The sequence below is a fragment of the Benincasa hispida genome, chromosome 12 (genome assembly GCF_027475165.1).
Source record: "Benincasa hispida cultivar pf3 chromosome 12, pf3_genome.v1.1, whole genome shotgun sequence".
In the NCBI taxonomy this organism is placed as follows: domain Eukaryota; kingdom Viridiplantae; phylum Streptophyta; class Magnoliopsida; order Cucurbitales; family Cucurbitaceae; genus Benincasa; species Benincasa hispida.
Genome location: NC_143489.1, coordinates 33,907,332 through 33,922,806, shown reverse-complemented (window position 1 = coordinate 33,922,806; position 15,475 = coordinate 33,907,332). Strand labels below are relative to the sequence as shown.

The 15,475-nt window shown below is 33.4% G+C and overlaps 3 protein-coding genes across 8 annotated transcripts; 1 reads left to right on the top strand and 2 right to left on the bottom strand.

Moving 5' to 3' along the window:
* Positions 1-331: 331 nt before the first annotated feature.
* On the top strand, positions 332-3,942 carry LOC120067128 (protein CLAVATA3 INSENSITIVE RECEPTOR KINASE 6-like). Of its 2 annotated transcripts, none has more exons than XM_039018561.2 (11): positions 332-741; positions 818-947; positions 1,044-1,115; positions 1,213-1,356; positions 1,432-1,503; positions 1,643-1,702; positions 1,797-1,894; positions 2,093-2,242; positions 2,329-2,670; positions 2,758-3,137; positions 3,231-3,942. In XM_039018561.2, exons 1-11 carry the CDS (start codon positions 603-605, stop codon positions 3,549-3,551), a joined length of 1,908 nt encoding a protein of 635 aa, XP_038874489.1. In that variant the 5' UTR covers positions 332-602; the 3' UTR covers positions 3,552-3,942. The 2 variants fall into 2 exon arrangements, with proteins under 2 accessions (XP_038874489.1, XP_038874488.1); XM_039018560.2 differs by having other exon boundaries at positions 2,755-3,137.
* Positions 3,943-4,654: 712 nt separating this feature from the next.
* LOC120067129 (trigger factor) lies at positions 4,655-6,460 on the bottom strand. Of its 4 annotated transcripts, none has more exons than XM_039018562.2 (2): positions 6,280-6,460; positions 4,655-5,779 (listed from the first exon to the last, which is right to left on the bottom strand). In XM_039018562.2, exon 2 carries the CDS (start codon positions 5,754-5,756, stop codon positions 4,956-4,958), a length of 801 nt encoding a protein of 266 aa, XP_038874490.1. In that variant the 5' UTR covers positions 5,757-5,779; positions 6,280-6,460; the 3' UTR covers positions 4,655-4,955. The 4 variants fall into 4 exon arrangements, with proteins under 4 accessions (XP_038874490.1, XP_038874491.1, XP_090164186.1 ...); XM_039018563.2 differs by having other exon boundaries at positions 4,655-5,763; positions 6,280-6,424; XM_090308060.1 differs by having other exon boundaries at positions 4,655-5,763; positions 6,276-6,392.
* A 3,296-nt stretch (positions 6,461-9,756) lies between these two features.
* LOC120092541 (ceramide synthase 1 LOH3-like) lies at positions 9,757-14,171 on the bottom strand. Of its 2 annotated transcripts, none has more exons than XM_039050657.2 (7): positions 13,757-14,171; positions 12,150-12,379; positions 11,646-11,801; positions 11,204-11,389; positions 10,877-11,061; positions 10,589-10,668; positions 9,757-10,171 (listed from the first exon to the last, which is right to left on the bottom strand). In XM_039050657.2, exons 1-6 carry the CDS (start codon positions 13,892-13,894, stop codon positions 10,637-10,639), a joined length of 927 nt encoding a protein of 308 aa, XP_038906585.1. In that variant the 5' UTR covers positions 13,895-14,171; the 3' UTR covers positions 9,757-10,171; positions 10,589-10,636. The 2 variants fall into 2 exon arrangements, with proteins under 2 accessions (XP_038906585.1, XP_038906586.1); XM_039050658.2 differs by having other exon boundaries at positions 10,594-10,668; positions 13,757-14,169.
* Between the last annotated feature and the right edge of the window lie 1,304 nt (positions 14,172-15,475).

The following is a 15,475-nucleotide window of genomic DNA, read 5'->3' as shown; positions in this document are numbered from 1 at the left end:
AGCCTACAACATAAGGAGTTAATAAGGTATAAAATCGATGTTTTTAAGTAATGAGATCCACAAACTCATTAGATCACCGCACTGTCATAGCGCAAAATCGACATATTCGTGATTCTCCATCTGAAAATGCATCTTTAGCCGACTCTCTTTTTACAAAGCCAACTAGTTGGTGTACTCTTCCTCGATGCTAACCTGATAGAAGTCAAGCACTTTGTCTCAAAAAGAATGGTTTCTCAATCTGTTTTCAACCATGTTTAAAAAATAGAGTATCTGAGTTTTGGTTATTGTGGGTTCTGTCTTTTATATATTCCCTTTTTCTTCTTGCCTTTTTGTAAAGAAGTGGAGTGGCAGACATATTGATTCTTTTGTGTCTTTTTAGAGCCATTCTTTTGGCAGTTGGGGCCTCAAGGAATGTTTTGAGTTAGCGAGTGAGACAGCAAGCGGCTCTAGCAATGTAAATATATCAATCTCACAAGTCAAAACCAAAGCTAGCAAACTATTTGGGTTGAGTTTGGCTGGGTCGAATCTTTTTCCTAACTTTATTTCCATCACCTCTTTAACATCTAACTTTTTCTTCATCGAAAAAGCTGTTCCTTTTGTTCATGTTGTCATTTCATGAACTTGCAGCTGCTAGTTTGATGGAAATTAGGGGGAAAAATGGGTTACTGTTCTGTCTGGCTTTGCTTTGGTTATGGGCTCTTTCAAGTGAGGCTTCAACAAACAAAGATTCTACCGCTGAAGGTAATTGTTTTCTTTAGTTTCAAACTTGGGTTAAGACTAGGGAGGAGAATTTGATAAATTTTGAAAAAAATTTCAGTTCAAGCTTTGATGGGGATCAAAGCTGGTCTGAAGGATCCTCATTCTGTTCTGGGTTGGGATGAAGATGCTGTGGATGCATGCACTTGGAATTTCATCACTTGCTCTCCTGATAAGCTGGTCATTGGCATGTAAGTTTTAATTCCAAAAACAGTAAACAAATACAAAAAGCTCTAAGCTGTGTGGGCATCATATAATACTTTTTTTTTAATGTTGTCCCATTTCAGAGGAGCTCCAAGCCAAAACTTTTCTGGTACACTCTCACCAAGTATTGCAAATTTGACAAACCTACAATTTCTGTAAGTCTTCTCACAACCAGAAGAAGACACGGTCATGACTTGTAAAGTTTCTCGTTATGTTAACTAATTCTTGAATTGCTTTTTATTTTTATGGTAGGCTTCTCCAGAATAACAATATATCAGGAAAAATCCCAAACGAGATTAGCAAGATACCTAAACTTCACACACTTGATCTTTCGAACAACTTGTTCTCTGGAAAAATTCCCAGCTCTTTCTCCAATATGAAAAGCCTTCAATACCTGTAAGTAGGATTACATTTGCATATGATTTCTATATAATAGAAAATTCTAACCAGGAGTTTTGGGGTTGGTATCAGGAGACTCAACAATAACACCTTTTCAGGGCCAATCCCAGCATCACTGGCTAACATGACCCAGCTTGCCCTGCTGTAAGAAATTCTATTCTCTTTGGTGTTTGAGTTTAATTTTCTTCAACAAACATTCAGGGAAGATATGTTTGAATAATTGTTTTCAAGCCCCCAAACAGCCAATAAATCTTTAGCTTTGTTTTTTGTTCCATTGTTTTAGGGACTTGTCCTATAATAACTTGAGCGGTCCTGTGCCTAGATTGCTGGCTAAGACATTTAAGTAAGTTATTACAGACAGGGTCTCAACTTTTCCTATTCTCCTTCTCAATTAGTTTTGGTTAATTGTTACTGTTGACTGCTTCATTGGTTTACAGCTTTACTGGAAACTCTTTGATTTGTGCCCCTGGAATTAAGGAAGCATGCTATGGAATAACTCCATTGCCACTTTCTTTTGTTATCACTAATTCCACATGTAATTCTCTTTCCCAGCCTACACCTTCCTCCAAATTCCTTTTACTGCTTGAAATTTGCTGTTTCTTTTTAATTCTTTATCCACACCTTTTGTTTAATCCCTCAACCAGTTCATCTCTAAGCTTTTATCGTCTTTAGAGACTGAGCATGATACTTCTTCCAAAGCGAGTAACTCGAGTTTTGTTTTTTACTTCTCAAGACTCTCAACCTCCTAGGAGACACAGAGGCCAGAGAATTGCCTTGGTCATTGGTCTCAGCTTGAGCTGCATCTGTCTCTTTACTCTTGCATATGGTTTCTTTTGCTGGCGGAAGCATAGACACAACCAGCAAATATTCTATGAAGCCAATGGTAAGTAACTAATAAATATAACTGCATGGTCATTAGAAAAAAGGTAGCCTTCCATCATAATTAACGAACTGCTGAACGTTTTTCAGATTGGCATTGGGAAGAACATAGCCTAGGGAACGTAAAGAGGTTTCACTTCAGAGAACTTCAGAATGCTACTCACAATTTCAGCAGTAAAAACTTGGTTGGAAAAGGTGGTTTTGGAAATGTATATAGAGGATATCTACAAGATGGCACCATCATAGCTGTAAAGAGACTCAAAGATGGGAATGCTATGAGAGGAGAGATCCAGTTTCAGACTGAAGTGGAAATGATAAGCTTAGCAGTGCATAGGAACCTCCTCAGGTTGTATGGTTTCTGTATGACAGAAACCGAGAGGCTTTTGGTCTATCCATACATGTCGAATGGCAGTGTCGCTACCCGTCTTAAAGGTAATCAAGCCATGACATCAGGGTGAATTTGATCTCAATTTTGTACTAATTCAATATATTTGTTCAAACTATTCTTTTGAAAAGCAGCAAAACCAGCTCTGGATTGGGGTACAAGGAAGAGAATTGCCTTGGGAGCTGCTAGGGGCTTGTTATACCTACATGAACAGTGTGATCCAAAAATAATTCATAGGGATGTGAAAGCTGCAAATATACTGCTTGATGATTTCTGTGAGGCAGTGGTGGGAGATTTTGGGCTGGCAAAGCTGTTAGATCACAGAGATTCACATGTCACTACTGCAGTGAGGGGAACTGTTGGGCACATTGCACCAGAGTATCTATCAACAGGGCAATCCTCAGAGAAAACAGATGTTTTCGGGTTCGGAATTCTACTACTTGAGCTCATATCAGGTCAAAGAGCTCTTGAATTTGGAAAAGCAGCAAACCAAAAGGGTGCCATACTGGACTGGGTAAGCTAAAATATGTGTCATGTCTAGCACTTGCAGCTACCTAAATTTCAAACCTGCAGTCTCAGTTTAACAAACTACTATACTTGCTTGCAGGTAAAAAAGATACACCAAGAAAAGAAACTTGAAATGCTTGTTGACAAAGACTTGAAAAGTAATTATGACCTGATCGAACTTGAAGAAATTGTTCGAGTTGCTCTCTTGTGCATTCAATATCTTCCAAGCCACAGGCCTAAGATGTCTGAAGTGGTCAGGATGCTTGAAGGAGATGGGCTTGCAGAGAAATGGGAAGCTTCCCAAAGAGCAGAAGCAAGCAGGAGCAGAGCCAATGAGTTCTCCTCTTCAGAACGTTACTCTGATCTTACTGATGACATTTCATTGTTTGCTCAAGCGATAGAGCTCTCAGGACCGAGATAAAAACAACTTGCCAACCACTAGGAACGATACAAACTGGCTAATGACCAGAAAATGAGAGCAGTACGCTGGGGAACATTCTGAAAATATAAAAACTCTGAACAGCATAATATTGGAGTTTTAAAAGATAATGGCTAACCTTGTAACCACTGATCATTCCTTGAAGTGCACTTCCTTGTGCCTTGAAGAATGGTCTTTTAGGTGATTTTTCTATTTTTGGCTGCATTCTATGTCTTGAGCTTGTAAATGTAATTTGTATTGGTCCTTTTCTAGCTATGCTTTTCTTTAGTGTCACTTAAGATAGCCAGTTGATCAAGCAACACAACTTGTAAAATAACAATGGTCTATAATAGCTTTGCTTTATTGAAATAGCAAATCTCAAATTAAAATTGAATTTCTTTTAAAAGAAAAAGAACAGAGAGAGAGATATGGTTCCACACAAATGATTGGTTCAGCTATGAATCACCAAGAATTGTAATCAATCGACTTGTCTTGTTGCTTTCATTTTATGTTAACGTGATGCATTCACATATATGTGATATCAAGTTTGAACAAGACTTGGCAAAGAACTTGCAAAAATCCCAGTACATGATGAAATCTTCTCTTGGTATGTACTTTATCAATTGATACAAAATCCAGTTAAATGATCAAATCCTGAGAGATATATTCACACGAGATAAATATTTACAAAAGTCCAAGTATGGTTAAGTCTTACCTCGGTATGTACTTGATTCGTTGATATAGAAACCAGCTAAAATGATTTAATCAATCGAGAGAGAATTACCCAAACAAGAAATTTACAAGAACTCAGGTTCATGGTTAAGAACCTTGGTTTGCACCTTTGTTTTTAATATACATCATTGCTAGGACAAGCTTATCTGCGTCTCAATTAACCTCAAAGTACAACCACTTGACCTTACAACAGTGGTTGCCAAGAAACAATGGGTACCAATCCATTCCTTCCAAGTTTCTGTACATTCTCATTAGCCCCATAACTATCATAGCTTGGTATGAGGATAGAAATTTACTTCAAAAGAACAATCCAAGTAAATGATTTAGTCTTACCAAGTTTGAGCCCTTGGTTTAAAGTAACAAACAGAGAGCTCTTAGTGCAAGTATTAATAGAATAAATATCATCTCAAGCATCATAACAAGCTGAATGTATCGTTGGTATTAGCTAGCTAACAGCCTGACACTAAAAGAATTACACAAACACCTTCCATAACAGTCAGCATAAACCTTAGGAAATGGCCTTTAAGAAGCAATGATTGAATTCCATCCCTCTCTACAAACGACCTTCTCCGTTACCATCTATGTCTACATTTTCTGGAGCACAGTGAAAAAGAAAGAAGAAACACTATGCACCATACAAGGAATATATAATAGTAATCTGACAACCCATCTCTTTCAGGTGTATAAATCCAGGTCCTTAATCCGGTTCATGTACTCGTCCTCATTATTACTTTCAGTACAAAGTTCTAATATAGGTTGCAATAGCGCATTTTGGTGAAGTAAAGATTTGAGCAGAGATATCACCTCGCTTCCATATTCTGGCCAGGAAACACAAAGGGCTCCCTTGATATTCTTCATCTGACAACGTCCAAGCAAAGCAGCAGCCAAGCCATCTACAACACTTCCCGATGGATAGTAATCCAGGCCTTTTAACATTAGTGAACCACCATTTCCCTCATCTTTACTCTTTCTTTCGGAAGAGGTCTCCAGCTTGAAAGCAAAAATCTCATCAGGTGAGAGCTTCCCCCGAAAATTTTGGCTATGAAGACTATCCAAGATCAGAACCCTCTCAGGAATAATTTTATTATCAAGTAGTAGCTTTGCAATAAGGAAAGATCTCTCTGCAGGAACAGAAAACTGGACGGAGACAAGAATGATTAGTTCATTATCTTGATCAATGGAATAAATGTTGCAAGATTTGTCATCAACCGAAGGCTGGATACGGTTTCCAGAGAAAGGAATTTCAGGTAGGATGAGACTTCCAATAAGGGTTTTAGCAGATAAATGATGGAAAAGATGCAGAGAAGGGGAAGAAATGGCAATGACAAGCAGAGAGGGGCGAAGAGGTTCATTAGGCTTAGATTTGGATAACAACAGAAATGGGGAAGGAAGAGATGGTAATGGAGGAGCGAAATTATTAAGATCATCTTGGAAAAACCTTGAAGGAGGGGGAATCTCCGTTAGAATATCTTCCATTTTGTTCCTGTCAAAAAAAAAAACTATGCTATAGAAGTGAATAACCTATTGCAGGTATCGCATCTCCAACAAAAATTAACATTCTTGAACTCCTCATCAGTTTACAAATAATCAGAATCACACCCATTCATTCAGCAAAATCACGATACGAATTTTTTTTCAACAGAAAATAACCAGCAACAACATCAAGCCAACTAAACAAAAATTCTCACCATAATAAATCTTACAGATAAACAGATTTCAAAGCGGATAATCCTCCTACTTCAAAATTAAGCTCCTAAACACGAAAACTGAACTGAACCCAGATTCAGAAACAGGTTTTTCCACTTAATGTTTGCAACAAGAAATCGAACTCAATCGCAAATTTCCAGAAGCAAAAAACGAGTCTATTATATATGTTTTTCTCTACAGTTGCTTACTCAGACAGATTAACGAAATGCGTATTGGAAATTAAAGATGTAAATTGACCTAGAAGATACAGTAAGGGGGAGGAAGAGGAGGAGGAGAAGACAGAGGTACCAACCGGAAGAGGGGCCGTCGTCAGGGAGATCCGATTCTGCTACCGGAAACTCACGGTGCTTTCAAATTCTTTATTATGAACTGTGAAGGGAACTGTCTTTTTAGGTTTCTTTTTACACAAGTCAAAAAGAATATGCCCCTACCATTATACTACAAGTTACAATAACCCTGTATTAAATTTCCGTGATGGTGTCACATTTTGAACGATATTTCTATATTTTTCATCAATATTTAATATTTTTCATGAATTCATAAGAAATTAATTCATATTTTCAATTATATCTTAAAAAATTCAATAAACATAATTCATATAATATGAGGTTATACTATCCATCTTGAAATTTAGAATATTCAAAATTAGGAATTAAGTTTTCATAATAGATTATTTTTAAGATTCTATGGAACATAAATATCAAATTAAAAGTTCTAGAAAGGAATCAAACCAAAATTAAACTCAAGTGATAATTTAGTTCCCCCCTAAACTTATTTCAAGTATTCCATTTTAAATTTCAAACCTGATATTAATTAACAAAATAATTTTGGTGAAAAACCCACATATATAATTAAGGACAACTTTTAGTCAGACAAATTGAGCTATTTGTTCCTTGAGATTTTAAAATATATATTTTTCTCTCTTCAATTTTTTCTTTTTTAAAAATGTTTTAAATGATTCTTCAATTTGTAAAATGTTTTAAATTATTCACAAATTTGTTTGATTGTTAATTAATTAAGAAAATGATATGGTGTGACTTAGATAGCATGACATAGCACAATTTTATGTTAGAGAATTTTCACAGATAAGAAAAATGTTAAACTATTTATCAAAATAGCAAAAAAAAAAAAAAAAAAATACATATAGACACTGATAGACTTCTATCAATCTCTATCAATAATAGACTTGTATCAATTTTGATTACGGATAGTATGAATGATAGACTTCTATCAATTTCTGTTACTGATAGACACTGATAGAATTCAATCAACATATATCAATGATAGACTTTTATCAATTTCTATCACTGATAGATACCGATAGACTTCTATCAACGTCTATCAGTGATAAACTTGTATTAGTTTCCATCACTTATAGACACTAATAGACTTCTATCGACGTCTAACTAGTTGTGATAGATATTGTTACGCTGATAGAAGTCTATCACAACTATAATTAAATTTTGTTGTTTGGGTAAATATTTTCTAAAAATTCTCGTTTATATTATAATAATTTTAATTTGTTGCTTTTATTTTTTGTTTTTCTTTTGCCTTCTCCATTACTCATTTTTCACTTACATAGTCATTAGCCAACATGCCCCTAAACACAAATGAAAGATGACCTTCATCATCTCTTCAACACTAGCCACTAGATTCGCTTAGATATTGATTTCTCTTTCTCTGTCTTTTTTAATAAAGAAAAACATGATTATTGATTCGTATTCTTTCTTTTTTACTAAAAACAAGAAACATAAACATGTTATCATTTTTTTTTTTTGTTTCATATTTTCTAAAATTTCAATTTAAAAATGTAAGAAAAATAACTATTTGAAAATATTTAGTTTTAGATGTTTAATATGCATTTTATAAGTAAGAATGATACGATGATCTTTATATATGTGTTGAAAAATATTAGAAACAAAAAACAAAAACCAAGAAACCTAGATCTAGTTTCTAAAAATACATTTCGGAAAAATGAAACCGGAGAAATGTTGTATGTGATCTTGCAACTAACAACCAAGGTTTAAAATGTCGATGTTGACGGAAATATCGACATCTTAATTTTAGGAAAATTTCAATGGATATTTCGATGAATTGTTGATATCGATGATATTTTTGAAAAAAAGTTACAAAAAACAAAAATTCAAAAATTAATTTTAAATTAATAAATAAATATTTTATGATTTTCAAATAAGTTAACTTGTCTATTATTTCTATTATATTTACAATATTGACATTTTGTTTATTTTTTTTACGTTTTGTGGATTTTCCTATGATATTATGAAAATATTAATTCACCTCTCATGTCGATGTCGAACTCTTATAAATGTTGAAATATCGATATTTTGACGAATATTCAATACTATGCTGACAATATACGCCAAAAGTTAAGAAAAAAGTTTGGACTTGGCCTTAAATAAAGTCATGATAAACTAATCATTTAGTCAATTAGATCTAATCTTAACTTCGGTAGGATAAAGAAAAATCCATCACATCCTATCCATAGAAGGGAAAGGTAAATTCCATGTCATTTTTTCGATGAAATATTATTGTAACTCCATGTGAGATAACCTGGATATGGAACTCTAACTTTCACTTCAACTAAAGCTTTGACTTCTTCCTTTCATTATATAGTTCTTCATCTCTAACTTTGGCATTAGAGGTTTTTTTGTACGTCTCTATTCTCCAAATTATAAATTTATCGTTATTATCGTTGTTGTCACATGAAAGTAGATGCATTTTTTCTGTCCAAATTTTGACATCAATAAAAAGCAAAATTTGTAATAAAAATTTGAAAATACAAAACATTATGTTATCAAACAATCCCTTAGGACCTGTTTGGTAAGCAATCTGATACTAGAAATAAAAAACAAGAGATCCAATGAAAACAAAATTGTATTTCATGTTTTCAAATATGTGTTTGATAACAGATTCATAAATTAAATTTCAATTTAAACAAATTTATTTAGTTATTCCCTAAATATTAGGTTGAGTATAAACTATTACTAATTAATTTCTGAACTTGTTTTATGTTAAAATTTTTGTATAATTATTATTTTGTAATACCATATAATATATTTTATATATTTCATATTTTAAATTTAACAAAAATAATTAAATTTATGACATGAAATAGTATTATTATTATTGTTTTTATCATTTTTAATATAATTATGCATTTTAAAATTTTTAATTCAAGATTTGGATACACCGAAAACATTAAAAAATTATTTTCAAAATTTGCACTATTTAGATCAAATAATCCAAAAATATGTTTAGAAAACAAAATCCAGACTATTAACCAAACATATTCCCTGAACTCATTGAATTTGAAAACACTAAACAGAATCTAGATTGCCTACTGAGAAGAATTTAATGCATATGAAATTGCCATATGAGGAAGAAGTCTAACGAGCAAGCAAGAGTGGAAGCTGTGGAATAAAACTTATTTGAGATAAGCTGTGACAATCTACAAAAAGATGAAAAAGGAAACATTCAAAAATCAGTTATCTAAAAATCTTTTCTTTTCCTCAATTTTTCTTCTTAGAAACAGAAACTATCTTGAAATTGGTTTTCATTACACACTACCCTTTGATTCCAACCACTGTTCAATCTATTTCTAAAGAATCTCAATCGAAAATTGTAGAAATAATTTAACAAGTTCTTTCAGGAGATCAGGTGGTTTCACATTAATAACAGAGAGATGAAACATAAACTTGGGAATCTGGAAATCAACTTACTAAACACACAGCAGATGGATTGTTCACTGTTAAGAGAATGTTAGCTCATCTTTGAAGTCAATGAAACTGTTTGTTTGGGTATATTAACAGAAAGATGGAAAGTTCAGTAAATGAGAAAGAATAAATAATCACAGTTCAACAGGTATCTGGTACCTTAGTTTCAAGCTAACACCTCTGCAAAAGAATCAAGGGCAAAACAAGAGAAAAAGAAAAAGAAAAAAAGAAAAAAAGTTTGACCAGTGGTTGCAAAGGCCAAAACTTCAATATCAAGATATAAATTCCTCTTGACTGCCAACCCTTCTACATCTTGCATCCTTCTATTACCCAGAATGTATTGATGAAATGATACAAGGATCGTTCGACTACACAACGCCACAAGAGCATTCCCAGACCAAAATATTCATTTTGTCAAGAACCACATTGTATGACTAATCTCTATCTCATCTGCCCAGAAAACAACATGGGAACTCACTAGCAATCCAAATAATAAGATAAACCAAAAACTATAACTTACATTCCAATAATTTGCCAATGTTGCAAAAATGTAACTTATATTCTAATTTGATTTCAAACTTGTGATCTGCACATTAGTTAATTATGCATGACATACCCAAATTTAAGTGCAAAACCCCATCATTATCACCTTTAAAACCCACATAGAGGTAGAAAAAGTAATTTTGATAAGAAATACAACTATTTCAATATATAAATGAATTTTAAGTTATTAACATTAGAACTAAGTCCTAATCTATATGCTAGTGTTCACTGTTTTCAGTGCTTAAATGCAGAATCATAGTCATATGCAGCAGATGCTAGTTTCTGTTTCTTGTAAGGTAATCCAAATGGTATAAGAATTCATACCAAACCTTTCATGTATATAACAGTATGTTTTGCATTGATTGTTCCTTGTTAATCTTCATGCTCTTCCTCACCCTCAGAATCTGCACAGGCAAACAAAAGGTGTGAGATGGAACAAAAACTCTCTTAAACTTTTTCCTGCATCACTACATCGAGAACAAAATAAGCTGTGAGATTGCCCATGAAGTTTGTTGTACCCCATAAACAGTTAAGTCGAACCTTGACCTCTACCAAATATGTAAAAATGAAGCTAAAGACCAAACATCATTTTCAGCAGACGGATATAATCACCTGAACGAACATCTTCACTAATCTGTCCTCTAGCTTGGATTTGTTTAACAAGCATTCGGTAAATTAACACCCACCAATATATGTGAAGAACTAAAAGGCAAAATAGAAGAGTATTGAACACGTAATAGTAGATTGGTCCATCAACTGGATGTTTGTCCTTGTCCAATACAAGGAGAACCTCATAGCTGAAATAAAATGGTGAAAAAAGATTAGACAACAATATTTAAGAGAGAGTGAAATGAATTCATAGGACATCATGTAACTTATTCCTCAAAACAGTTAAATTGATGTGACGTTCCTACAAAAAGAGTCCAAAATCTGACAAACCTTGTGCTCCGAAGGATCCAAAATGGATAGTAGATGAGACGTAACAATAACCAAGACAAAACAAAGATTACAAATGCAATGCTAGCCAACGTCTCAGCACCACTGTATTTGGACATCTTTCCTATCTCCAGAAACACATCATTTGCATCATGAAGCGCAAGAACCACAGAACCAACACGAGCAAATCTACAAGAACAATGTACAACATGGGCATTTTCATAAATTGGACAAATGTTCTGCTAAGAAGAATATTACATCTAGTTGTAATTACACTGCACAATTAGTTTTCAGTGCAATCAGTAATTGAACACAATAGACAGGTCAAGGCCAACACATTCATTCTTTTGGAAATTAGTATCATCCAAGTCATAAAGGTAGTGGTAATACTAGACATCATGTAAAATAGTACAAAGATTTAAAGAAAGAAAAGAATAGGCAATACCTAAAAATGTAGGAAAGTACAATGAGAATGAGAGTTGCCACATGGTGGCTCATGGACACCCCAAAGTCTGAACGTCTTGTTTCCCAAAAAATCAAGGCAAATATAGAGTACGTATAAAATCCAGCCGCATACATGTATAATCCCTTCAATTTCAACCTGAAACATGAAAGTTATAACTTTATGAAATGTCCTAAATAATAAATTCTTGGTCAGGACTCAAAACATAAGTTTAGTCCTGATACTTTTGCTCTTGTAACACTAACACTCGTCCTATATGTCTTTTAATAAAGATTTATACTTTGTATTATAAAAAAATCATTGTAATGGAGACACATATGAATCGAAAAATAATTGAACTACCTCATATTGTGAAATACAGACGGGACTAATAGTTTTTAACCTATAATCTTAAAGTAATGATATTACCCATAAATATTGCATAGTGGACTTAATGGCAGACACGGAACCATCACAAATAACAAATAACAACTCTGAGACTCTTACTTAGCTCTTTGGTCAGGCCAGATCTGTTCTCCTGGTCCTACCCAAAAATGTTTTGTGCTAGTAAACCAAGGCTCATTATATGTAACGGATAGAGCTAACAGCTCTGCAGAAAGAAAGTAAATACATTTCCAGGCTGACTCCTTAAATTTTTTAATCTTCTTCCTTTTCTCGTCTGTATTCACATCCTTCGGCTGATAGCCTTTTCCAAATATCAGTCTTCTTCCCACTTTCTGTAAGAAAAGTTTGTACCATAAGTAGTTAGGATCTACTCAGCTACAGTATAGTGAAATTTTTAAAAGAAAGGGAGGGATGCCAACAAGACAAAAACATTCTCATCTACACATAATTGATCGAATGCAAAGATAGAGAAAAGGTAAGTCATGAAAAAATGGTTAGAATCTTTATTGGTCCACTAGATTTATTGAGACATGGGTTAGACAATGAAGTAACTGCTCAAAATTTCACATGCAGGCACCTGAAAAATTCATGCCCATTTAAAAAAGTCTCCAATGTGCTTCAAATTCCACAGAGTTGATCATCATAAATGGTAGACTCTAGTATTCATCACACATCGAGCTAGTGAATTTCACACAAATGAGTGCCCTACAAAATTATCAGCTGAACTAAAGAACAGAACCCTAAAATATATCACCAGTGAAATAATGGTCAATCATCAAATTCTCAAAAAGTTGGCATCTCCAAAAAGCACAAGCACATGATCCAACAAGAAGGTATTTGAGTCAATGCAGGCAACAAACGATCAACTCCACAACAAATATAACAAAACATTGAAATTGAAGAGATCTGCATTGAGCCCAAAATACCTTCTTTCCGGTGAACAGCACATTAAACTCACACTCAGTTCAACACGAAGGAGTAATTACAGATTGGCACAGGAATGACTGGTTTTGTACCATATTCCTAACAGGTTTGATGAAACATTATACAACACTAGAGAATTGGGTGTATCATTCTGCTATTATAATCAAAAGCCTACTGAAGAGGAAAAATGAACAAGAAATACCAAAGCTATTGGTACAAGGTTGGTCAAAGACTAAGGAAAATAATGGAGAGATAAGAGTAAGAGGTGAGAGAAGAGAACAAAGAAGCGGATTATAAAACCAATGCCTGACGAATTGCTTACTAACAGCTGTGGAACAAAGAAAGCCCAAGAAACAAAATACTGTTAGCCTGTTATAAATCATCTCCACTACCAAAGCAACCAAGCCTCTGACACCACATTTAATAGAAACCGCGGATAACATACACAACCAAAACCTCCCTTATTTTCGGCCTTCCCCAATACAACAAGTATCGAAATTAAAACTTGGGTAGTAAATGAAAGAGTGATTGAACCAGATTTTTATTCCAATAAATCAACGCGGCTTAAAAGTTAAAACCCAAATGTCAATTATGCAAAGCAGATACCAACATGAAAAAAAAAAAAAAAAAAAAACAGAATCATTCAATGAACAGCAAATAGTTAACCGGGTCAACGGTCAATTAAATCTCAGTTCAACCATGGAAATCAACTAGACCAATCCAAAGATTGAAAGATACAAAAGTGGAAAACGAAAGGAAGTGAAGGAAGGGGAAAAAGGGAATACCTCAAAAACAAATCTGTCAAGGAAAAACCGAACAGTGGGAAAGAGAAGCGCAAAAAGGGGAAGAAAAGAGAAATCCTCATAAGAAGGGAAAGATTCATGCTCCCAATCGATTGACGTGAAAGAATCAATGAAACCCATCTGAGATTTTGGGTTTTTTGATCGAGTGGAGAAGAAAGAAAGCGGTAAAGGGATCGAAAATCAACAGAGTTTCTCTCTTCCCACGGAGTTGTGTATTGTGTTTGTGTGTGTGCGTTGGCACGGCAGAGACTTTCACTTGGCCACGAGCTACGGAAGTTGTGGGCTGTGGTGGGTCAAACCTTCTTGTTTGGCAAAGTGCAAATTTTTAATTTCCATTGGATGAAATACTTTCCCAAACTGTCCATTCCTCTCCAAGATTTCAAACCTCCTTCTACACAACTTTCTTCTAGTTCAACCAACGATTAAATCCCCTTAACTTTTGAGATCGTAATTAGTATCTTTTAACTTATCGTCGAGTCAAAAATCAAATTCAAGAGTGGTTCAATAGTTACGATATATAATATATATCAATAAGGTATAAGGTAGGGATTTAAAAGTTTTGAACTCTTGATTAAAAATACATATCTTAACTGGTATGTTGAAGTTAATCATTTATTTTTTAATGTAACTCTAGCAAGTTTTACATTATACACTATTGGGTGTAAATATTAGTTGTTTTTATTTATATATTTTTAGTATAACATAGGGTGAGAGAACTCGAACTACTAGCATTTTGTTGATTATACGAACTTTATGCCAATTGAATTATTCTCATTTTACAAGGTCAATAATTTTATACCTTAAAACTTTCAATTTCATGGTATATTTTGTATAATGTCTCTGTTTTATAGGTCATTGAAAATGTGTGATGAGAATATACATTTTTAAGTTAAATTACAATTTTAGATTGGACTATTTTCAAATATAGGAGAATGAACCAAAATATTTACAAATAAAGTAAAATTTCGCTATATATCCGCGATAGACTACTATCTATTTCTATTTGTGTTATGATAGACATAGTTAGTAGCTTGTCACGATCTATCATGGTCTATCGCAAATAAACTATGATATTTTGCTATTATTTATAAATATTTTCAGTAGTTTTGTCATTTAAAATAATTTTACTTTTAGAATTGTGTCTAATAGATTCTTCAACTTTAAACCATTTTTTTTTCTTTTTGTAAATAAATTCATGAATTTTTTAATTTTGTGTTTGATGGTTCTTGGAGCACATAATAGGTCCCTAAACATCTATTAAATATATATATTTTTAAGTTTAATAACTTATTAAATATAAATGTGAAAGTTCATATACTAAACTTATAACTTGACATTATTTAAAATATATTTCGTATATATTGAGAGAGAAAATTGAAATGTCTGTCATAAACTAAGGTTCAATTGGATGAAAATAAAAGTTTTAAGATAATTTGTTTTAGTCTCACGACTCTATGTTGAGAATTGGATGATCGAATTTGTGTCTTATCTATTCAAATACGCTGAACTAACATATTTAAAGTAGAAATGAATGGATCAATATAACATCGAATCATCAACTCATGGTTTTTTTTTCCTATAGCAATTCATCCTTCTTCTAAAGTTAGGGGAGATTGACTATATGCTCAAAATTTTGTACACTAAAGAAATAAAAATGGATTGATTTGGCCAAATTCATAGGTAAAAGTATAATTTTCTCTC

Excerpts from the sequence above, each read along its gene's own strand:
- LOC120067129 (XM_039018562.2), bottom strand. The coding sequence starts at position 5,756 with ATGGAAGATATTCTAACGGAGATTCCCCCTCCTTCAAGGTTTTTCCAA.
- LOC120067128 (XM_039018560.2), top strand. The coding sequence starts at position 603 with ATGTTGTCATTTCATGAACTTGCAGCTGCTAGTTTGATGGAAATTAGG. Across the intron at positions 1,504-1,642 it reads ATGACCCAGCTTGCCCTGCT|GGACTTGTCCTATAATAACT; the intron begins GTAAGAAATTCT and ends CCATTGTTTTAG. Across the intron at positions 1,703-1,796 it reads TTGCTGGCTAAGACATTTAA|CTTTACTGGAAACTCTTTGA; the intron begins GTAAGTTATTAC and ends ATTGGTTTACAG.
- LOC120092541 (XM_039050657.2), bottom strand. The coding sequence starts at position 13,894 with ATGGGTTTCATTGATTCTTTCACGTCAATCGATTGGGAGCATGAATCT. Across the intron at positions 12,380-13,756 it reads TTGACAGATTTGTTTTTGAG|AAAGTGGGAAGAAGACTGAT; the intron begins GTATTCCCTTTT and ends CTTTTCTTACAG. Across the intron at positions 11,062-11,203 it reads TGGATCCTTCGGAGCACAAG|CTATGAGGTTCTCCTTGTAT; the intron begins GTTTGTCAGATT and ends ATTTTATTTCAG.